This window comes from Mesoplodon mirus, assembly GCF_964341445.2.
Source record: "Mesoplodon mirus genome assembly, chromosome: 14".
NCBI lineage: Eukaryota > Metazoa > Chordata > Mammalia > Artiodactyla > Ziphiidae > Mesoplodon > Mesoplodon mirus.
In genome coordinates, this window is record NC_138990.1 from 59720187 (window position 1) to 59744144 (window position 23958).

At 47.7% G+C, this 23958-nt stretch overlaps 1 protein-coding gene across 1 annotated transcript in view; it reads right to left on the reverse strand.

Annotated features, from left to right (window-relative positions):
- Positions 1–261: 261 nt before the first annotated feature.
- Positions 262–23958, reverse strand: part of THADA (THADA armadillo repeat containing) — a 317064-nt gene continuing 293367 nt past the window's right edge. The window contains exons 37-38 of the mRNA XM_082643116.1: positions 2469–2638; positions 262–1395 (exon numbers count right to left, since the gene is read on the reverse strand). Coding sequence (XP_082499242.1) covers positions 1000–1395; positions 2469–2638 — 566 coding nt within the window. The 3' untranslated portion in view covers positions 262–999. The remainder of the gene's footprint in view (positions 1396–2468; positions 2639–23958) is intronic.

A 23958-nucleotide genomic window follows, 5' to 3' on the forward strand; every position in this document is an offset into this window, starting at 1 on the left:
TTCAAGATAACTGTCTTTGGGTAGCACTTACTCTGAAATTATAAATCAAAACTGGTAAGCCAGTGGAAAATAAAACTAGCAGCAAAACGTATGCAAGAGCGACACCTGCTGGGTGTCTGAGAAAGAGGGGAGGGCTGGACTTAGAAAAGCAGAAAAGCCTTAAGGTTTCCAGGTTAAATCACTGACATGGATAAAAGTTTTCTGGCATCTTAAATAAGAATCTTCTTGTTACTGCCACCAAGAAAATGACAGTAAACAGTGTAGGCATCAAATAAGTCATTTATTCTGACTCTCCTTTCCCCAGGTTCCTTCTAACAGCCAAGAGTCTATGATTTCACTGGGTGGTGAATCTGTTTTCCTAACAATAGCACAGATACTTTTTACAGTGGGGAGAGGGGGGTAGGAGCTCTTAATGGCTCTTTCAATAATTAGGATGGCATGTGTAGGTCACTGAAGGCTTAAACATGCAGACAGTAAAAACAAAATTATTTGTATGAAGTCGATCCTTAATTCTCCCAGGATCCAACATTTGGAACATATTTCTGCCTTTGCTAAAATCAAATAAAATTTGGAATTCTGACCAAGTGGGCTGTTTGCCAACTAATCCAGCTCCCACAACTAGCCAGAAAAGGGTGGGGGGGAATCATGTGTTAAAACCCAACTCTGTAGTCAATTCAGAGAAAAATGTAGGCCGGCTCTGGTTGGACACTGGAGGTCCTGGGGGATGAAAAAGGCTAATTCAGGCCTGCAGGTGGCCTGCACCTGGGAACAGAGTCAATATTCAACGTGGTAGCCTCACGTCCTACAGTAGCTGCAATAAACGAGGCTGCCTTGAATGACTGAACTGAAGAAAAAGTCCTCTGTAGGACAGAAGACTAGACTCACAGAAGTGGGGGAGTTGTGAAGGGGAGAAGACGCTTAAGTTTCTGTTCAACATTTTTCTGCGGATTGACTGGGGGAACAATCCACCCTACCCCCAACCCCACAAGTCTTCTTTCTTCAACAAGCCGTTTCTGTTCTTGGAAGAGTTAACTGATTCACTGCTGCAGGAGAGTCCAAAGCCCTGAGAACGAGGGTGTCTTCCCCTTCCTTTCCTTCCAGAAACGCCAGTAACCTCAGGCAAGCCAAAGCCCTTTCCTCCCGAATGCGCAGTCTCGTGAACTCCACCGTCTTCAAAAACTCAGCAGTTGGTGGCAGCTCTCTGAAGAGCTGGGAAAGGAGGTGGCACTGCTCTGACGCTGTCCTCTGAAGATGACAGAGCCTCTCGGGGCTGAGGGGACGCCAGCTGGACTTGGAGAGGAGGCGGAAGAGGTGCTTGTAGAGGTACTTCTTGAAGATCAGGGTCTCAGCCCAAAAGTTGACTTCTGTTTTCTCAAACAGGTAGTCTTCTTCCACCTAAGTCCGATGAAAAAGCCAAAAGTCAACCTTACAGGGGATGCTGACTGGCCCCAGTCCAGAGCAGAGTCCTGGCAGATGCAGAAGCAGTGTGTCCCCTCCCCACCTGACAGAGGGCTCACTCCCGCCTGTCAACACCCCTGTACACACAGCACTTGCAGCCTTGAAGGTCACCTTCTATCTTCATTCGTTCTTCTCCACTGCAGAGACATTTTTCCCCCCAGACTTAACATGACCTTTGATAAAGATGTGTTTGTGGTTCTCAGCCAAGATATTTTGGGGGCTTGGTGCTGAAAAGGGGACCTCAACACAGGAGGGGGCCCTAAACCTGAAGGTGCATCTAGAAATCAGAGAGGAGGGAGGGAGGGAGACCTGAGCAGCAAAGAGCGAAGAACTGACAAACATGAGACATTAGTCTCTCAGTATGAAACCAAATGTCTATAATGCTGGGGATTTTCAAGGTCGTTTTATCACAGACACTTTATCTTGTCTCCTAATTTCCCATAAACAAGCTGCTCTTTGAACTCTTGGCCTGCCAGGGATGCCAAGAAGGCCAGCTGAGTCAGACACCGGCAGAGAGGAATTTCAGTTCTCAAGACGCTTTTACTGCTTATCTGGGTCCTCAGTTTCCCTATCTGTTGACTGACCCCAACCTGGAGGGGCTCATAGTTTTCTTCAAGCAGCAGAGGCCCTGGAAGGACCCTGGTTCTCTGGAAGTGTTTCACCTTCAGACCTACCATGGGGAGCCCCTGGTCACTCCAATGTTGATGAATAAGCATCCTCCATAATTAAACTCTCAACTACCAAGAGGCCTCTTTCAAAGTCCCCTCCCCACACTGATCGGAAGGCTTACCGTTGGAACTCCGCAAGCCAGCACGAGAGCTGCCCCAGCAGCACCCGCAGGCTGCTGGGGCCATTTGGAGACTCCCTAATCGCTTACCGCTCTGTAATCTGAGCATCCAGAAGCACACTTTCAGCAGGCACATCAAGCCCATGTAAGCCTGTAAGTGCTGCATCCGGTGGGTGTAGGATCACTCCCACCCACCTCCACTGCCCTGACACCCCAGGATTACCTGATGCACGCTCTCCACACAGGCCATGAGGTCATCACCCTCCCCCAACAGCCATCCTAGCAGGACTGGGAGTCCAGGGGCCAGCTGGTCCCACTGCTGGAGCAGGTCACACAGCACAGCCAGGGCCAGATCCAGTGCGATGGAGGCGTCCACCCGGCAGAAGGCAAATTCTGTGGAAGTGAGAGACGTGAACCATGAATGTGCTGCTCAGGGCCAACTGGGGAGGCTGTGCAGGACTCCAGGAACGTTAAAGGCTTCAGGTAAAATCACTGCCAGGTACTTCCCTGGTGGCACAGTGGTTAAGGATCCACCTGCCAATGCAGCAGGCACGGGTTCGAGCCCTGGTCCAGGAAGATCCCACATGCCACGGAGCAACTAAGCCCATGCACGACAACTACCGAGCCTGCGCTCTAGAGCCCACGAGCCACAACTACTGAGCCCACGTGCTACAACTACTGAAGCCCACGTGCCTAGAGCCCGTGCTGAGCGACAAAGAGAAGCCACCACAGCCATAAATAAATAAATAAATAAATAGATAGATAGATAAATAAATAAATAAACGTAAATAAATAAACTAAAAAAACAAAAAAGAATCTGCCTTACCAATGCAGGGGACATGGGCTTGATCCCTGGTCCAGGAAGGTCCCACATGCCACGGAGCAACTAAGCCCGTGCACCAGTACTACTGGGCCTGTGCTCTAGAGCCCGGGAGCCACAACTACTGAGCCCGTGCGCCACAACTACTGAAGCCTGCATGCCCTAGAGCCCGCACACCGCAACTACTGTGCCCACGCGCCGCAACTACTGAAGCCCGTGCACTCTAGGGCCTGCGTGCCACAACCACCGAGCCTGCGTGCTGCAGCTACTGAAGCCCGCCCACATAGAGCCCATGCTCCACAACAAGAGGAGCCACACCGCAATGAGAAGCCCGTGCACCGCAACAAAGAGTAGCCACTGCTCGCCGCAACTAGAGAAAGCCTACGCGCAGCAACGAAGACCCAACGCAGCCAAAAAAAAAAAAAAAAAAAAAAGGAAAATCACTGCCACTAGCCTGGCAGGGAAGCTGGTGGGATAGTGGGATACGCTCACTAAGAGTTTATTAATCCTCTCCTGAATCCTGCTGTCTGTGCAGCTAGAATGAGTCATAGGCCTGAATCCCACCATTTCCATGCCCCCTATCCCAGTGTGGACAGAAGCAGCCCCACCTACAAGACTAGACATCTATCTCCCCTCAGCCCTTCTAACTGGAAGGATATCACAAAAGCTTCCCACCCAGCGTCTCCTCTGCAGGCCTGCAGACAACGCCTGAACTCCATTGCTTTGTCCCTTCCTCTAAACCAAATCCCACTGAGCACATAACACATTAACTCTCTAACATCTTAGAGCAGGGCATCAGCAAACTTTTTCTTAAAGGGCCAGAAGGTAAATATTTTAGACTTTGGGAGTCTTACGGTCTCTGACTGAAAGCAGCCATAGAAAATATGTAAACACATGGTTGTGGCTAGGTTCCAATAAAACTTTATGTTACAATAAAATTTGACTTTCATGTAATTTTTATTTCACAAAATAATATTCTTCTTTTGATTTTTTCCAACCATTTAAGAATGTAAAAACCGTTTGTAGTTCACAGGCCGTACAATGACACGTGGGGGGCTGGAATTAGCTCATATTCTGCTGCCCTCTGTTAGCGTGAAATCATTTTTCAGAGACTCGTTTTCTTAGCTGGCTGGAGGAAGGGTGCTAAAAGTCCAATGGGGTGCAGAAAGAGGAAGTGGGTGCCTTGGGGAAACCATTGCTTACTTCACCATTTTGCCTTAGACAGTCCTATATATGGGTTTGAAGGAAGGCTCAGGGCGTTGACATTTCTGCTAACAACCCCGCGTCTCCCACCCCCAACCTGGAGGAGGCCTGAAACGTAGGACTGAAATCCCACCGCACAGACAATAAATCTCTATGGATGCATCCATACACCAATGCTTGTCTTTCAATGACACACTTCTACTGAGACCTCATCTTTCTCAAATCCACATCTCCACTCCAGCCCACAGACCTGTCCGTGACCATTTGGCCCTCAAAGAGACTTGCTCAGCACACAGGGAGAAGCCTCAGAGTCTGGAATGGAAAGCTGAGTTCCCCAGGGCATTGAACCAGGCTTAGTGGACCTATTAGGTGCCAGTCCCTAAGCAAGTCCTTTCTCTCCAGTCCTTCAGCATCCTTTGGGTTGGGTATTACCATCCCTACTTCACAGATGAGGAATCCAGGCACAGATATGTTAACTCACTTGCGTACAGTCAGAGAGCTTTAAGTGGCTATAAAGAAACCGGAATTGACAACAAGTTTCGTGGTGCATGCAGAGCGCAGATTTGGAGGATTAGCACCAACATTCCAGAGACGTAGGTCTTCCTGGTGAGATAAACAGAGTTGGTGAACCTCCAGCAGGGCCAGCACTACACAGAGCCCATGACTCACGGAAGCAGCCAAAGGATCAATGTTACTATCCTCAGAGACCCAAATCAATCCCTCAGGACACCTGCCCCTTAGGCTCTGCAGCCTAGAATCAGGCTTCAAACTGGGAAACAGAAAAGGTTGGGGGGAGGCGTGAAGGTACATTTTAGCTGTCGGTGTGAGCCATGTGTTGGTCCAGACTTCACCTATAATACAATCTCTACTTTTATCTCTACTGACTCCCCTGTGTAGTTCTCAACTGGTTTAGAGTCTGTATGGGGCAGAGATACCATTAATCAGCATCTTTCAAACCTCAAAGAACTGAAAATACACATGAAGATCAGCATACAATTAAACACATAGCAGATGCTCAAAAACATTCCAGTTTATGGCTCTAGAGATCATGAAATCTCTTCCTTTACCCCACTTGATTTGGTTTGAATACTAACACAGGGACTGCCACAAAGAAATCAAGCAATAAGTTGATAATAACGAACACCTTCCTTCTATTTGAACTCTTATTGCTCCCACCACCAGGAGGGAGGTATCCTTATTTAACAAACAAGGAAGTTGTGCTCACAGAGGTTGGGTAACAGGTCCAAGTTTGCAGTTAGCAGTGGTGGCACTGAGCTAAGTCTCCCTCAGTCATAGGCCAACCCCCCCCTGCAGGGAAGCCATGGAGAAACACTCCCAGTAACCCATGGAGATGAATAAGTCAGACTCAGTTTTATCACTTTTATTCATGAAAAAGAGCTCCCAGCTGGGGGCCATATTTTGAAAAAAAGGGTCAAAGCTGTAAGTCCTCAGTATTCTGGCACCAGCAGCAGGTCAGCTTATCTTGGAATCTTCCAGAAAAACCTGCCCTCTGATTCACCCGTTTTCCCCCCAACCCTTCTTTTTGTCTCCTTAAGGCAAGGACTGAAAGTCCCATAGGGAGGAAAACAGTTTCATCCACCAGCAAAACCAGTGCCTGCAGCTCAGGCAACATTCCTGCTGGGTCCATGAAGAACACTTGGAGGTGACCAGAGATGCCACCAGGAAGGCCAGACCGATGCACCTGCCCCACCTGACACGACACACATCCTCCATCCTGCACCATTTTGCTGTGCATCATGCTTAGGAGGTGGCAGGAGAGTGACAGGAATGACGGAAGCACAAGAGGAGAGCTGGTGTGTTGGCTGGAAGTGAAACCTACTAGAATTATAACCATCCAAACACTGACCCTGCAAGGTGAGGAGAGATGGGGAAGGGACACTGGGTTGGGGGTGAGGGCAGGATTAGTTGGATTTAGACCTGCTTGAGGGGCCAGATGCACCTCACCAAGTTCCCTCTTTTTCTACCTTGCCCTGGATGAAGATAGCTCAGCCAGAACAGCCCAGATCTCTACTGGCCAAATGCCTTCTGAAGGGGAGGCTGAAGAGTAGGGGGAGGAATTTTTCACCTAACCATGCAGGCCAGCCAAGCTCTCACAGGCCTGCAGGTCCATCGAGGAAGCAAGAAAGCAAGTGACCAAGCAGCAAGTGTGTCGGAAGAATCTGTTGTGTGTCCAGAACAGCCAAAACAATCTGGAAAAATACAACAAAACTGGAGGACTCATACTTCCCAATTTCAAAACTGGCATAAGGATAGACATAATATAGATCAATGGAATAGAACTGAGTGTCCAGAAATAAACTCTCACAATTACAGTCAATTGATTTTCAACAAGGGTGTTAAAACAACTGGCTGCTGGGAAAGAACAGTCTTTTCAACCAATGGAGCAAAGACAACTGGATATTCACATGCAAAAGAATGAAACTGGACCCCTACCTCACAACATATATAAAAATAATCTCAAAATGTATCAAAGACTGAAGTTTAACAGGTAAAGCTATAAAACTCATAGAAAAATACAGGAGTAGGCAATGGTTTCTTAAATGTGACATCAAAAGCACAAGCAAAAAAAGTTAGACTTCATCAAAATTGAAAACTTTTGTACTTCAAAGGACATTAAGAATGCAAAAAAACCTCACAGAATTGGAGAACATACAAGGGATTTGTATCTAAAATACATAAAAAACTCTTAAAACCCAATAATAAAAAGACAAATAACCCAGTTAAAACCTCTGCAAAGGGTCCGAATAGACATTTCTCCAGAAAAGATATACAAATGACCAATAAGCACATGAAAAGATACTTAGCATCATTAACCATCAGGGAAAGACAAATCAAAACCACAATGAGAAACCACTTCATACCTACTAGTATAACTTTAATAAAAAAGATAGATACTAAGTTTTGGTGAAGATGTAAAGAAATTAAAACTCTCATATATTGCTGGTAGGAATGTAAAATGGTGCAGCCACTTTGGAAAACAGTCTCAAAGCCTCTCCTGCTCTTAGGCATATAACTAAGAGAAGTAAAAAAACATATGTCCACACAGAAATGTGTACATGAATGTTCATAAGAGCATTATTCATAAAAGCCAGTAAGTGGTAACAACCAAAACGTTCATGAACCAATGAATGCATAAATGAAATGTGGTACATCCATGCAATGGAATATTATTCAGCTATAAAAAGGAATAAAGTACTGAGACACGCTACAACGCAGATGAACCTTGAAAACATGCTAAGTGAAAGAAGCCAGACACAGAAGACCACATATTGTATGATTCCACTCATACAAAATGTCCAAAACAGGCAAATCAGAGAGACAAAAAGTAGATTAGTGGTTGCCAGGGGTTGGAGAATGAGGAATGACTGCTGATAGATACAGTGTTTCTTTTTGAGTTGATGAAAATGTTCTCGAATCAGATAGTGGTGATGGTTGTACAACCTTATGAATATACTGAAATTTGTACAAATGTACACTTTGATTTGATGTATTTTATGCTATATGCATTACATCTGGGCTGGGGGGCATGGAGAGTGTGGAAGGTTGAAAAATGGCCTCCCAAAAGTTATCTATGTCAAGTCCCCAGACCCTGTGAATGTTACTTTACATGGAAAAAGGGTCTTTGGAGATGTGACTAAGTTGAGCCCGATACTGAGATGAGGAGATAATCTTGGATGATCTGGGTGGCCCCTAGATGCCATCACAATTGTCCTAATAAGAGAGGGGCAGGGGGAGGTTTGACACTAGATGCACATAGGAAGACACACAGAGGAGAAGGTGATGTGAAGACAGAGGCAGAGGCTGGAGTGATGCAAGCACGGAAATGATGACAGCCTCCAGAAGCTGGAAGAGGCAAGGGCCGGATTCTTCCCTAGAGCCTGCAGAGGGAGTGTGGCCCTGCTGACACCTTAATTTCAGACTTCTGGCCTCTAGAACTGTGAGACGATAAATTGGTGGTGTTTTAAACCACCAAGTTTGTGGTCGTTTGTTACAGCAGCCACAGGAAACTAATACGGAGGAACCAAGGGTAAGCTGTGGGATTTCTTTTTGGAGTGATGAAAATATTCTAAAATTGTTTGTGCTGACGGTTGCATAAGTCTATGAGTATGATAAAAAACACTGAATCATACTCTTTAAATGGGTGACTTGTATGGTATGTGTATGGTATATCTCAGTAAAACTATTATGTTAAAAAAGAAACTCTGCTATGTGCCCAAGTTAGTTCCAGTTGCTGGGAGGAAGCCTGGCCACAGGGCCTGCCTAGAAAGGAGCCAAATGTCTAGAGCCCTCAAGCTTGCTTGTGGGGTCCAGGCCTCAGGTGCTGGAGGAATCTGCAGAGGTGAATGGTTGGGTCAGAAGGTGGAGAGAAGGCTCGAGAAGACTTCCGGGAGGAGCTGGGACTCTGCCTGGCCCTTCACCATATAGTCAGGAAACAGGTGCTGATGGTCTGCTCTGGGGCCGGTGCTGTGCTAAGTACTGTGGGAAAGCAAAGCAAGTGGCTGACATGTGCTGTCCTCAGGAAGCTGGTGGCCTAGATTGGAAGGTAAGGCTAACACTCAGGCAACAACAGTAAGGAATCAGGTGCTCCATGGAGTGGTCTGGATCCCAAGAGCTGCAGGAGTCAGGGGAGGGGAGACGTCAGTGCGGGGGAAAAATCATCTCCTAGACTCTCCCCCACTGGCTACGTAGCTAAGGCGAGCCCCCTCTGGGAGCGCTTCAAGCGGGAAAGGGGTGCTGGCACACACTCATGTCTGTGGGGGACAGTGCAAGGCAGACTGGATCAACACTCAGTCACTTGGGAGCGCGTTGGAAGCCCAACAAATGAGTGTTTAGAGCTGGTTAATCCTGTGCTTTCCATCCTTGAGAATGAACAACTCGCTTGGATTGCAGTGGAGGGCAACAGACAAGAGGCTGCCGCGCCGCTGCCGCGCACACTTCCTCTTGCTACTGCTCCGGCCACATCAGGGCTCTCTTGCCAAGGCGGACCCTGGGGATCAGAGACTCCTACTTGCTCCCCTGCCATCTTCTTTCCCACCTCCATGAAGAGGCCCACCTTGGGGCTGGGAGCTGAAGTGCAGGTTTCACGCAGTGGGCTGGATCCACTCAAAGTCCCAGCCTGTGTCCCCTAAGAGAAGGGATCATTTCTAGGCAGGTAGACAAGCAAGTCACAGGCTTTGAGATCATTTTCAACTGTACTGATTAAAATGAAAGTGCCGACATAGATTTTTTCTATGCTGCCAACCTTAAAAACCAATTCAGACGATGGATTAGAAACCTACCGTCTGATTCTAAAGTATCATGGGGGAGATGGCTTCTAGACCAAGGCCATTGGTCAAGCCTCCTTCCCAGTCCTTCCCAAGAGAGGTCAAGTCAGCCCAGGAAATGCTGAGCAAATGGTGATGGGTTGGATTCTCCCTGCCACCAGCTCTGGAGAATCCTGTTTCAGGCATTTGTGGAAAATCCCTCAACCCTGCCACCCAACCAACTCTCTGCTCCCCCCACCCATTTACCCATCAGTTCAAGCTTTTATCTCCCCACAAGTCTTTATCGATCACCAGACACGGGGTTGGGAGGGAGGGGGGACTGTGAGAACCATGAGGAAACTTCCAGGCCCTTCTCTCAGAGAGCAGATAGTTTAGTCAGAGGCAAGCTGACACCTATGAAGTGTTAGGAAACAGTCCAAGACGGTGCATGACAGGGACTAATTACACCATTACTAGCTGTAATGAAAGGAGAAAAAAAAAAGTGGGGAGTGGGAGGAGGGAGCGCTTCACGGAGGGGACACTGGGGCAGGCAGGGGCCAAGCACAGCTGGGATGAAAAGGAGGTGCAGGGAGATTAGACCTGCCTGTTGAAGAGGGGGGTTTGGGGGAGCTGGAGGTGAAGATGGAGGGGCAGACGGCCTAGAGCAGGCCTGGGGGCGGGCAGAGTTGAGTGAGTACAACTGTGCTTCCTTTTTTGTGAGTGAAAATATTTTAAGGTTTCACTAAGCTGTTTCCAGACAACTTCATCATTTCCAGTCTTCTCCATAGATTCCTTCACATCCCCCTCAGCAGGGCAAGAGCCTGTATTTTAACTGGTCATGAGAAACAAGTGTGGAACCGAAGCTTGGTTCAGCTGCTGACTCTGCCATTCACCTCTTGCAGGGTCTCCAGGAACCTCGCTGCCTGACCCTCTGACCCTCTACCCCTAGAGCCGAGGCTCTCCGCTCTCCAGGGCCCTCGGAGCCAGGGCTCAGAGGTGGGATCTCCAGGCACTGTGGTCAGTGAGAGGACTTCCTAACCCATCAAAGGTCATCATCTCAGACGTACTTTACCATGAAACAGAGCTCCCAGATGACCCCGACCTGAGACAGATGACCCAGAGGAAGGTCTGTCCTAAGGAACGGAGAGAGGTGGCCCCTCCAGCAGCTCTGATGAGCCCGGCAGGAAGTCTGGGTCGGGGAACATGGGTATTGGCGGTATTAGTCTCTGTTCTTTAGCTGAATGTTTCGAAAATTTCATCAAAGAAGACGTGAATGTGCCAGTCGGTGCTCCCAAGGGCAGCCCAGCAGGTACTGAGACCACTGCCCATGCACTCACAGATCTATGTCGTGCCCTGGATGAGTCAGCCCCTCCCCTCACTCCCTCTTGGCCATGGTACTAAGTCTGGCCAGGAACTCAGACTTCAGCTGGCCCAGGTGGACCCCTCTTCCTCCTCCTACTTCTGTTCCTTCTTTTTGTTTTTTAAGCCCTGAAAACCACTGTATAAAAGACCGTACACGTAGGACTTCCCTGGTGGCGCAGTGGTTAAGAATCTGCCTGCCAATGCAGGGCACACAGGTTCAAGCTCTGGTCTGGGAAGATCCCAAATGCCGTGGAGCAACTAAGCCCCGTGCGCCACAGCTACTGACCCAGTGCTTTAGAACCCCGTGAGCCACAACTACTGAACCCGCGTGCCACAACTACTGAAGCCCACACACCTGGAGCCCGTGCTCCACAACAAAGAGAAGCCACCGCGATGAGAATCTCACGCACCGCAACAAAGAGTAGCCCCTGCTCGCCACAACTAGAGAAAGCCCGCACGCAGCAATGAAGATCCAACACAGCCATAAATAAACAAACAAACTTATTAACAAAATCCAAAAAGACTGTACACATAGAGGCAACCAAACACATACCAGGGCTCCAGGGTTCCCAGGCCCCACGGGACCCAGCAGAAGCACCAGGCAGCAGTGCAAATACACTGCTGGGTCCTCACACAAGTTTGGTACAGCTCACATGGTTTTTTAAAAATCAGATTTCTCATAAAAATCCAAATGCCTAGCATCTTTGGAAAATTCAGAAAATTAGAACCTGATGTGTCTATGCCTGTGTTTTACTGCGACTTAACAGCTGCTTGGAGCACAGCAGTGGCCACGCCCTGTAGGAGGCATCTGTGTGCCCTGTCTGACCCTCCTGCCTCCCACCTCACCACTGCAGGCATGCGGGCTTGTGGCGCCTGCACTAGGGTACCCAGGAGGGCAGCTGGCCTCCAGCCAGCCCCTTACCTGTACACACGAGAACACCGAGACCCTCGAACAAAGCTCTCTCCTCACGTCCCCCCCACTGCTTGCTGGGCCTTCCCTCTCCCTCCGCCTCTCACAGCTTTGATTTCCTCATCATTCCTTCTGTGTGATGGATCTTCTTCCTCATCTTGACCTAGCCAGGCCTACTCATCCCTCAGGACCCAACTCAAGTCCTGTGGTCCGGGTCTCTCTAGCCCACTGTGACCTGTCTCTGCTCGTACCTATATTCAATGTGGTCACAGATGGTGAGGAAACGCATTCCGTGGCTGAGCCCCATGTCTCTCCTTTTCCTGGGGTCACCCATGAGATAGCAGTGGGCACAAAGCAGATACCATTCACTTGGCGCTTGACTGGAGTCTTGTACCAAAGCAATTGACTTAGGGCTTTGTTGAGTTTCCCCAATGGGAAAACCTCAAGATCGCCAAGAGTCTGGTCACACGTGGAGACAGGATTATTGTTGCCACTTTACATTTAAGGTTATTGAGGTTTAGAGAACTTACTCTTTCAAGATCACCCAGGTTGTAAGCGGTAGGGTCAGATACAAACCCAGATACAGGCCTGTCTGACTCCAGAGCCTGTATTCTGGACCATTCTGCTAAGCTACCTATAAATGTTGAATGAACAGATGGATGGATGAATAAACTGATTATTTCCTGTTTGCCGCCCCCCACCTCCCACCCCCGGACCCATTCTTTGTCCTTCTCTATCCTGCTCAGTGCTCCAGGAATTTGATCTCCATGGATCAACCCAAGTTTCCTTGCCACCTGGCTTCTACCTAGATTCTTCTAATAGGGAGGGAACACTGAGATTTTGGAAGGCAGGAAGAGAGAGAAGTTGGGTGTTTCTTTCCTGTATCCTTCCCTGCAAGTTGCCAAGGTTCTGATGGTGGCTGTAACCCCTAACTCAGCTCCCACTGGGTTCTGTAACCTCAGTCCCTCTGCTCTCAGCTGCAGGGTGCTAGGGGCAGTGGTAGTTTCCTACCGCTGCTGGTCTCTAAGTGCCTCCCTTGACCTGGCAGTTCTCAACCTCGACATGTTACCCCCAGGGGACATCTGCCAATGTCTGGAGACATTTTTGGTTGTCACAGTTCAGAGGAAGTGGTGCTACTGGCATTGCCGGGCAGAGGCCGGGGATGCTGCTAACCATCCTACAATGCCCAGGACAGTCCCTTCTCCAAAATGTTGACAGTGCAGAGGCTGAGAAACCCTGCTTTAACCCTACCCACAGCCTTGCACAACTGCAAAGAGTCCCTTCAGTGAAGTCTCTTGAAGTAAACACATGGAGGGAGGGATGGAGCTCTTCAGAGTTCATCAGGAACCAGAGGCCTGGGTCTCTATCTGGGGCAGAGGAGGAGGAGTTCACCTCCTCACCCCCTTTTTCTGGAAGGCAATCCCTAGCCTTACCCCCACCAGCTCTCTGGGCAGAGAGGTGACAACAGGTGGAAAGCAGCCACGTGAGATGAACAGCCTGCTACAGAGCCCTTTCTGTCTGGCAGTGGAAAAATATTCCAGTTCTGGAGGGAAAGGATAAAAAAACCATCATTTGAAATTCTAAAAATACTTGGGGAAAAAAATCTTTCAAATATTAGTAATTTGCTTTTTCTTAATTTTCTAGCTATTTTCATATGGAACAAATGATCTGGGTTCCCAAAAGTTCCTGTAGACCCAGCCCCCAAAGACTGAGATCCCCACAGGTATAGTCATGTGCCTGATGCAAACATTTTTCCTGGTGATCTATCATGAAACCAGAGATACTGCAGCAAATCCTTTGTTTTCATTTTAAAGAAAAGCTATATTTTAAAAAAAACCTTTATTTTTAAGGTTAAAAAAACTGTAATTTAAAAAACGTGGGCACACCTCAAATCACTGGGTAAATATATATACGTATATTTCCCCTCCCTCCCGGTTTTAAAAATGGATACAGCCTACATGAATGAAAACAAGTAAGCATTTCCTAAGAGTTAAAAGTGTGCACTTCTTATTCAGTAGGTCCATACTTCACCAAAAAGGGGTTGATAAATTAAATTACAGCTGGTTAATAGTTCACTTGGCTCAAAGCTTATAAAAATACTTCCATTTGCTCACTTCTAACCACACCAAAGAATAAGAAATGAATTCAAACAAATATCACCCTCAGGCAACAACACTGTGGAAAAGACCTGGTTCTCCTAGAGGCTTGCAGTCTGAGGAGAAGGGAGTGGCACCCACCAGCTCTCCACCTTTCCAAGGAACTGCAGTTTTGTGTGCAACACCCTGTCCCATTTCCTGTGGTGACCTCCCAAGGTCAGCGGGGAAGAGTAAGGCACACGTGGACTTTGTCCATGGCTGTTCCAGAGCAGGATAACCAAGGCGTGCCCCTGGGGCCCTGGTGTGTGAAGGGGCCACAGGGTGACGGATGAGCTGCAGCCACACCAGAGATGCTCTGGATGATAGCGTTGGGCCCACACTGGGCATTCCTCTGTTCAGTGAGGATAAATCATGCCAGCCCTCCCTTCCTGCATGGGGTGCTAAGGCAGCCTCTTGTCCCCAGATGAGCGGGGCCCTCTCCAGCACTTCCCTTGCACTTGGCCTGCTCCTTGGTGATTTCACTCTGTTGAGCTTCCCAAAGCGGGCAATCACCTCCACCTCTTCGTGGAAATTGAGCGCCTTGTGTGCTTTATTCCTCTCTACAGGGTCACTCACCCTAAAGTGCTCCTCCTGGAAGGGGCAATCTGACCCCTCTCTCCCTGCCCCTGCCCAGTGAGCCAGTGAGGGCAGGCAGGAGAGCCTTTGATGGAGATGGGGTACAATGAGGATGCCTACAGATTGGGAAGCCCTCTTGGGGGTGGGGGGAAGCTGGGCAATCTGAGACTGCTTCTTCCATCAGCCTCTTCTTCCTCTGCCTGGGCAGAGTTCAGCAGCTCTGCAGGCACATTCCACATTCCTTATTCACCAGCTTGGATCTTGCAGTTTCTCTTTTCCCTTTCCTTGAAGTCACTCTAGATTTCTTTAGTTGATTTCACTATTGGAATTTCTTTCTCTTACAGGGAATTTCTTCTCAGCCTGAGCTCTTAGGACTGACCAGCTCCTTCTGAGTTCTTCCTGAGGCTTCTCTGGCCCTCAGCGCACTCCCTCATACTCCTCCCTGGTTCCCCACTCCCATCCTCAACCCTTTCAGCTTATTCAGGGCTTGAGGTGGGAGAGAGGAAGAAACCAAATGACTGATTCATTTCAGCACAGCTGTTGTGAGCACAAGGCGCTGTGCCAGGAGCCAGAGCTCCCCTGAAGATGTGTCCAGTCCAGGCCCGGGACACAGCACAAAGCTCCAGATGGGGGGCTGCCCAGCTCCCACAAACACACTGGTGGGATATGGAAGGTAGTGGATGAGGATGGTCCGGAAGTGTATCTGAAGACTAGAAATTTGAAATCAGAAACATCCAGGATGGCAATTTTTCTCTCCTGAGAACCTTCCCACTATCACCTCCCAGCCTCTATCCAGAATCCAGAAAGCTCCCTTATAGGTATCCTCTCCTCATTCCCAGGCTTTTACAGCTCTAAACTGAACCAAGACAGCCCATGGTAATATAATGAGCGAATCAGGGTATACACAACTCCTAAACTCACAAAGTGATTTTTTAATTAATTAATTTATTTTTATTTTTGGCTGCATTGGGTCTTCGTTGCTGCGTGCGGGCTTTCTCTAGTTGCGGCGAGTGGGTCTGCTCTTTGTTGCGGTGCTCAGGCTTCTCATCGCAGTGGCTTCTCTTGCTGCAGAGCATGGGCTCTAGGTGCGTGGGCTTCAGTAGTTGTGGCACGCGGGTTCAGTAGCTGTGGCTTGAGGGCTCTAGAGTGCAGGCTCAGTAGTTGTGGCGCACAGGCTTAGCTGCGGCATGTGGGATCTTCCCGGACCAGGGCTCGAACCTGTGTCTCCGTCGTTGGCAGGTGGATTCTTAACCACTGCGCCACGAGGGAAGCCCCTCACAAAGTGATTTTAAGATATATAAACAGTGCTCAAAATGTAAGTGCCTGCTCAAAATGTAAGTGATTTCAAAGTTTCTGGGGAGTTTGTCCCTTGAGATTGAGCTCACTCCCAGGTTACCCAAGGCCTTCCCTACCTGTGGCCAACATTCCCCAGCAGCCTCCCTGCAACTGCAGTCGGCCTCCCAAAGGCATCAGAACCACCTGCTGCCATGACCCGGGGCTGGGGGAGGTGAGGCTGAGGCTGGAGAAGCCTGAAGGGAGGGAAGCGAAAGGAAGGGAGAGGCCACAGAAATTCTCATTTTTTAAGAACAAGCCAACGAAGCCATGACCATTCAGAGAATACAGAGCAGTGAGGCTCTGGGTTTTTAGTAACTAAAAAGGAGAAAAGATCAAACTGTGGAAGGATGGATGTAAATTAGCTGCTAGGAAGAGCATCTGGGTCTTAAGGGTTTTGAGGCCCTGGAGTTCACTGCCCACAGCAGCTCCTTTGCTTTCAGCATCAGCCCTTCGGTGGGGAGGGTGGGAGGAGGCATTAGGAGGAGGAGGAACTCTGGGAAGAAGCCGGTTGTTTTTGACCTTGAGGATGTTTTGATCTTGCCATGAATGTTACTGGTAAAAACAATCAACATAAAACTAAACTGACAATGGCTAAATAGCACAAGATAAAATTCATAATAATCGACCAAAGAAGTCATTCTGTTTGTGACCCTGAAAACTGCAAATGATAACAGTAATAACTAGGGGGGAAAATGTGACTTGGTGGAAACGAACATACAAACACAAACAAAAAAAAACTTGACGAAGTCTAAAACCAGGTATGGTAAAACTCTTACTAAAATTTTTGACTTAAAAAGCAAACCTTCACCGACAAATTTATAGATAAAATAGTTGATACTTAAGAAAATAAGGGAGAACATTAGAAAATTTTAACTGCTCTACAGAGAAAATCAATCAAGGAATTAAATTGGCTTGATGGAGTTACACTGGAAAATAATTTCTTAATGAAAATTTATTAATGTTGGTATAATTCAGATTAAAAATTTGTACTTACATGGAGTTGCCATGTTCTCCAACTCAAAATGGTGAGGTCAAAACACAATGAACTCATTTTGAAATTTCGGTTGGCTTGAAGGGACAGAAAGGAAGCGAGTCTCCTCTGAATTTCGTCCTTGCTCAAGGAGTACTCTGGCCTGCTCCCAGAGCCTTCCTGTCCCTAAACTCGTAGCCTCCCACCTCTCATCTGAATCCAGTCTCTGGCAGTGTGAGCAGTGCTTTGGCACTCTCTCCTCAGCTACTTCCTGCCCTTTCTTCTCAGGGGCAGCTCATCTCTGGCCCTCACCTCTGTATCCACAGTTACCTGTCCTGATAATTATATCTCTCCATCCCCACTGCCACTCTGAGGTTCACCCTCACAGGTCTTCCTTCTGGAATCATGGCAACCTTCCAACCAGCCTCCTTGCTTCCAGTCTTATCTTTCTTGTCTCTAAGCCATCCTCTACCCTATGGTCTGGGTGACCTTTCTAACACTTCCTTTAAAAGTCTTCAGTGGCTCCTCAAAGCCCAAGTGTCCTAACTCCTTAGCATGAAAGGCTCTTTCTGCCTGGCTCCCCTGCCTCCATAGTCACAGGACTAAGTACGTCCATGGCTCTCTTGTATCACACCCCCATCACTAGTAGATTGGCCATACCAGGCTTTAGATCCACATCTTCCTTCATTCTGGGCTGTTGAGTCCCTCTCTCACTAAGTTCTTCCCTCGCCTTAGTCCAACCTTTTCAGCACCTCTTTGGTGACCTCTTCATTTCCAGAGAGACTCCTGGTTCCTCAGCCTTATTCCTTCAGTTTCTTTCCAGATCTAGCAGAATGAGGTCAATGTGTCTTAGAGGGTGAGTATGGGGCAGTACACACCTGCTATTCCTTGTCAGAGCAGACCTAGGAGAATCCATCAAGAAAGGACCTCCATTTCCTCGAAAAGTTAAACACAGAATTCCCATATAATCCAGCAATTTCACTCCTAGGGATACATCCAAAAGAACTGAAAACAAGTACTCAGACAACAACTTGTACATGAATGTTCACAGCAGCATTATCCACAATAGTCAAAAGGTGGAAACAATCCAAATGTCCATCATTGGACGAACAGATCAACAAAATATGGTATATCCATACAACAGAATATTACTTGAGCATAAAATAAATGAAGTACTGATATATGCTACAACATGGATGAAGCTGGTAAACATTATGCCTAGTGAAAAAGGGCAGGCAGAAAAGGTCATACCTTATATGATTCCATTTATATAAAATATCCAGCATAGGAAAATTGATGGATACAGAAAGCAGACTGGTGGTTGCAAGGAGCTGGAAGGGGAGGTTAGGATAGGGAGTGACTGCTTAATGGATGTGGGATTTTTGGGGGGTGATGGTGACAACCATCATCACCCTCTAGTTTCTAGGTCCGAAACTAGCGGGTGGTGATGGTTGCACAATATTATGAATTACTCAATGCCACTGAAGAGTATACTTTATAATGGTTAATTGTAGGTTATGTGAATTTCACTTTAATAAAAAAAAATACAAAAAAGAAAACACCTCGGGGCTTCCCTGGTGGCGCAGTGGTTGACAGTCCGCCTGCCGATACAGGGGACATGGGTTCGTGCCCTGGTCTGGGAAGATCCCACATGCCACGGAGCGGCTGGGCCCGTGAGCCATGGCCGCTGAGCCTGTGCGTCCGGAGCCTGTGCTCCACAGCGGGAGAGGCCACAACAGTGAGAGGCCCACATACAGCAAAAAAAAAAAAAAAAAGAAAAAAAGAAAACACCTCTTTGGGGATGGAGCCAGAGGGTATGCCAAGAACAGAGGATGCCGGGTAATTCAATTCTGTACCCTTGTGGCTTTAAATAAAAGTGGTGGGTAAGAAAGGGGCTCTTCAGTGAGTACTGCTCCCCAGGACACAGTTCCCAAAGACCAGCCCTGAGCAGGTGTGTGAGGGGTGGGAAGATGAAGGTGTACATAGGGGTAAAAAGGGCAAAGAGGGAAGAGGGGCCAGCCCTCCCTCCTGCTGCAGGTACTGCCTCACACAGGGACAGAGATTTAAGGCTTGGGGGACTAGAAAGGTTGCAAGCCTAGGAGGGTGGTCTGAATGGCCAAGGAGGAGGGAAGCCTTGTTTTCCTACACCTCATCACATTCGGTAATAAAGCAAGACATCTTACGCCTAGAAGCACCTGCCAGGTAAGACTCATATGTAAGTGGAGCCTGTGAAATAGAGTTTTATGCACAGAGCAGAGATCAGATCACAAAGCTGTAAGGAGAAATTTTTTTACCCGAATTACACAGACCCACTCGTCTGGTTTCCATTTCATTGCCTGAGTCTGTTTTATAGTTGTGCTTTTTCATGAAAGCTTTTTAGGGAGGCTATTCCCTGATGTCATGCAAAAAAAATGTCTGAATACAATTATGTTACAGAGCAGCGCTCTTGGAAGAGAACTCAGCCACAAAGCTTGCTGGTGTCCTGTTTCCTTCCCTTTAAAAGCCATTTTGTCTGCTCTCTAAAAACAGAAGCCCCCAATCCCAGCTCTTCCGGTCCCTCTATCTGTCAGAGTGCCCAGCGGCACTGAGCTGGGAAATGCATGCAGAACTGGGGACCCCCCCAGGGATGTGGGCGGGCCGTCAGGGAGTGGTGTCCAGCTCTGGGGACCAGCATACGGTCCTGAACCGCCTTGTCTAAGGTCACACGTCTTACAGTCAAGATGAGGAACAGCTTCCTTCTATAGGCTTTCTCAGGAATCCCCTCGAGAACCTCCTTTCCACTTCCTTTCTATCCCCTTGCCTGATTCAGACTTGCCTCCAGGGCTCGGGGAATGGTTTTCCTTAAAAGCTCTTATGAAAAACAGCTCTTCTCAATCAAAATCTGTTCTATTGTGAGCAAATTCTCCTCATTTTTCATCCTGTCCCTGTTTCTTTCTCCTCCTGCCAGAAGGCTCCATATTGCTAACTTTCCAGGAGAGGCTGTGCCTTCTTTCCCTCAGGCTCTGACTCAGACAGGTCAGCCTACGCCTTCTGCCACTTGTAGACAACGCTCGCCCCCTTCGCACTCAACAATCACTCTCTTCTTTTGAAGAGTCCAAACTAACCACCTCCCTGCTCTTGTTAATCCTTTAACTAGAGACCTGGCCTTTCTCAATGACGCAGTCATTGCCACCCAACTGGTGACTTCAACATCCATAAAGATATCCCTCCCAGTATGTGGTTTTGACATTCTTCAACCTCTTTAATTCCAGTACTCTCCATCTCCAGTTTCACTTTACTCCCAATAACCACGATAGCATCTGAGACCTTGTCATTACTTAGAATTGTTTCGACTTCAAGATCTCAAATTCTAAGCTTTTTCATCACTTTTAAATGAATATCCTCATCGCTAACATTTATGGAGCACTCATGACGTGTAAGCACTATCATAAGTACTCCATATAAATTAATTACATATGTATTCATTACAATGACCTTTTGAAGGTTTTGTGAGCCCCATTTTATCAATAAGGTAAGCAGAGACACGTGAGGGTATGGGATTTAAACCCCATAGTCTATATATAGTCTATAGTTCCACTGGAACTTCCCCCTCACCCTAATCCTGACCATCCTTGACCCTGCCCTTCTCTCAGGCCACCACTTGCCTCTCTCTGTATATCCTGGGCTCCCTGGGTCTGGGATGCTCTTCCTTGCCCCCATTTCCCTTGTCAACTTGATCTCGTTCCAGGCTCAACAGTGCTCCGTAACCACCTATCCCCAAACCCATCTACTGAGCCACCGATTTCCACTGAAGGGAGGCAGGATGCCCACTGGGCTCTCTATACATTCATGCTCTTTCATCTCAACTGGCCTCTTGCTGCCCCCTGGCTATCCTCTCATTCATTTTTGGTGACTCCTAACTGAACCTCTGTATAAACTCTTCCAACCATCTCCCTCTGTCCCTATATCCTACGCCCTAACCACTCACCCTTACAGATTACCTTGTCTTCTACAAAAGACATTCAGCATAAGCTCAAACTTCTGTCCCCCCCAACTTCAAAATTTTCCACTGATTCTTTTGAAACATTAGCTTGAAGGCAGAGCAGGGTCTAGGAAATGTGGTTTTAGGACAAGGGAGTAATGTCAATATTTATATGAGAGACAGCCTAGAGAGGGAGAAGGGGAGCCTAAAGACACATGGGAGAAAAGGGCACTGTGGCTGAAGAAAGGTCACGGGGCTGGCATAAGGTGCTGCATGAAGAATGTGTGGAGGTGAAGGAGCATTTTGTTTTGCTGAGTTTGAAGGGGGCTGGATTAAGAAGAGCGATGATGCTATACAGTGTACTTACTTTTAAACTCCTTGAAGCTGGCTTCTGACCTTCCCACTACAGGACCCTCTCTCAACTCTCACTTAATGACATTTCCTCAGTCCTTATACTCCTTGACCTGACCTTTTGATGGTGATGGGCATGGCTGACCAACCCTGCCCTCTTGATAGTTTTTCCTTATGTGGGCTCCTGATGATGGAACCTCTTGGTTTTCTTGACGGGTTTTCATTATTTCCTTTGCTAACTCCCCTCCCAAACCATTACAATGGTCTCCTACAAATGCTCCCTACCTTTCATTTCTCTCTCTCCCCACCCCCAATCCATCCATTTATCTCTCTTTCAATATATATTTATTGAGCCCCTACCATGTGCCAAGCACATGGGAGCTATTAAACTGTAGTTGAAGTAATCTTAATGTATAGCTCTGATCATGTTACTTATTTGTTCAAAAATTTTTACTGGTTCTCTGGTGCAAATGATATCCAGATTCTTTGCCCTGGCACTCCGGGTTTTAGTGGACATCTGTTGTTTTTGTGACCTAGCTGCCATTCACCTTCTCTGGAGAGCTGTACCCCAATCATCCCCTGGAGCGCCAGCCCCTGCACACCTTTAGTCCACATGGTTTGGGTGTGGCTAGCTGCCCCCTTCCCCCCACTCCAGGCATGGGCACCTGCCCCAGGTCTAAGCCACTCAGGGCATCATGTTCCTTGCCTCAGAGATTAGTTCCAGGATGGGCCAGGAACCCAACTACAGCCATTAAAAAAGCATTTAGGAATTTCCCTGGTGGTCCAGTGGTTAAGACTCTGCACTTCCACTGCAAGGGGCGCGGGTTCGATCCCTGGTGGGCAACTAAGATCCCACATGCCACACGGTGTGTGCAAAAAAAAAAAAAAAAAGCCTTTAAAAATAAAGAGGGACTTCCCTGGTGGTGCAGTGGTTAAGAATCCGCCTGCCAATGCAGGGGACAAGGGTTCGAAACCTGATCCGGGAAGATCCCACATGCCGCGGAGCAACTAAGCCTGTGCGCCACAACTACTGAGCCTGTGCTCTAGAGCCCACGAGCCACAACTACTGAAGCCCGCGCGCCTAGAGCCCATGCTCCGCAACAAGAGAAGCCACTGCAATGAGAAGCCCGCGCAGTGGGCTTCAGTGAAGAGTAGCCCCGCTCACCACAACTAGAGAAAGCCTGTGCGCAGCAACAAGACCCAATGCAGCCAAAAATAAATAAATTTATTTAAAGAAAAGATAAAATAAAAATAAAGAGACTTTACTGACACAGGCCTTGAATAAGTGAAGATGCAAAGGCTAGAGCTGCTGCAGCCATCTTAGAACACCAAGGGAAGTGGGAGCTTATCTGAAAACAGAACCTAACAGCAGAGAAGAAAAATGGCGAGAAACCAGGTCCTTGGGACACTGTCTGAGCCCTTGAATCATGCCATGACTGAAGCCAGCCCCCACCCCAGAACTCTCAGTTACACGACCCAATATGCACCCCCTGGGCTGGAGCGGGTTGGATCGGACTTTCTGTCTTTTGCATGTGAAAGAGTCTTGCTTGATCCAAAGGTCCTCCGAAGCATCCCAGCTTCATCTCACCACACCCTACTCGCATATGAAGGCTTGTATACTAATTTATTCCTTTCCTCACACTTGGCCATCTCTGTCTCTCTGGAATGCCCCCCATCTTTTCCATCTTCTCTCACTCAAATTATATCTAAGCTTCAGTTCTAATAGACTTTCCTCCAAGAAGCCATTCTCCAATTTCCCCCAATAACAAATGTTTGTCGAATAAATGACTAACTGAACAAACAATGACACAGAGAAACAGGGTCCAAGGAGGGGGTTCGCCAAACTGCTGTACAGACCTGAGTTCCAGAAATCCTGTTCGTCACCCCTCAGGGCTTGGGACTTTCTTTTCCCATCTTCCTACTGGTCTAAATCCCTGCTTCCTACACTCTTTGGTCATCATTTCCCAGAAAATTTCCCTTGGGATGCTGGCTTTTTAGAATGTTAGTAGACACTTAAAACAGAAAACTCCAAACTCTAAAATCAACCCAAGGAAAAAGAAAAAAAAAAGAAAGAAAAAAAAAGATCTGGCTATTAAATATGTTTGGAAAATTCTGGGTTAAACAAAGATTTTTGTTTTTAATGCATGGAGGTGGGTTGGGGGCAGGATGTGTCGCCTTTCTCCAATTTACTCATAAAACAAGTACCAGTACAGAGGGAGGTGCCACATTCTTCCCTGCAGGCAAGCTTCGGTCGAAGGTAGTGCAGATTATTTTATATACACATATAAATATCCTACCCTTTGTTCAAGGTGCCTATTTGCTCTGCACAGAGACTATTATGAACACAGAAAACGGTTCATTGTTAAACACTGCATGCTAAGTGGTTTTGCTTTCTGGCAAATCTCCAAACCATAATTATTAAGGGACTCTGAGCTGCTGAGGAATTCTTGGGTTACAGAGGCTTTGATCTGCCCCCGTCTTCTCTCCACAACATAAATTTCCACGGTGCGGCTGACTTTCATTGTTTGTCCCCAGCAGTGGGGCAGCTTCGAAGGTGAGGACTGAACAGCATTGCAAGGTGAGCAGGTAACTGCTGAGACTGTGCTCTGGCTGAAGCCCTGAGCCCACTGGAGCCCCGCACGGCTGTAACCAAGGGAATGGATAAGCTCTATCCAAGTATTGGACTCGGAATGTGGTGACCTCGAGTCTTCCATTTCCCACATGCTCTGGGAAGCCCAGGTTGTGGGCCTCTCTCAGGATCGGGCTTCCAGCTGGTGGAAGCTTTGTTATTTTATTCCCATCAAAGTTGAGAGATCTGGTCCAAAA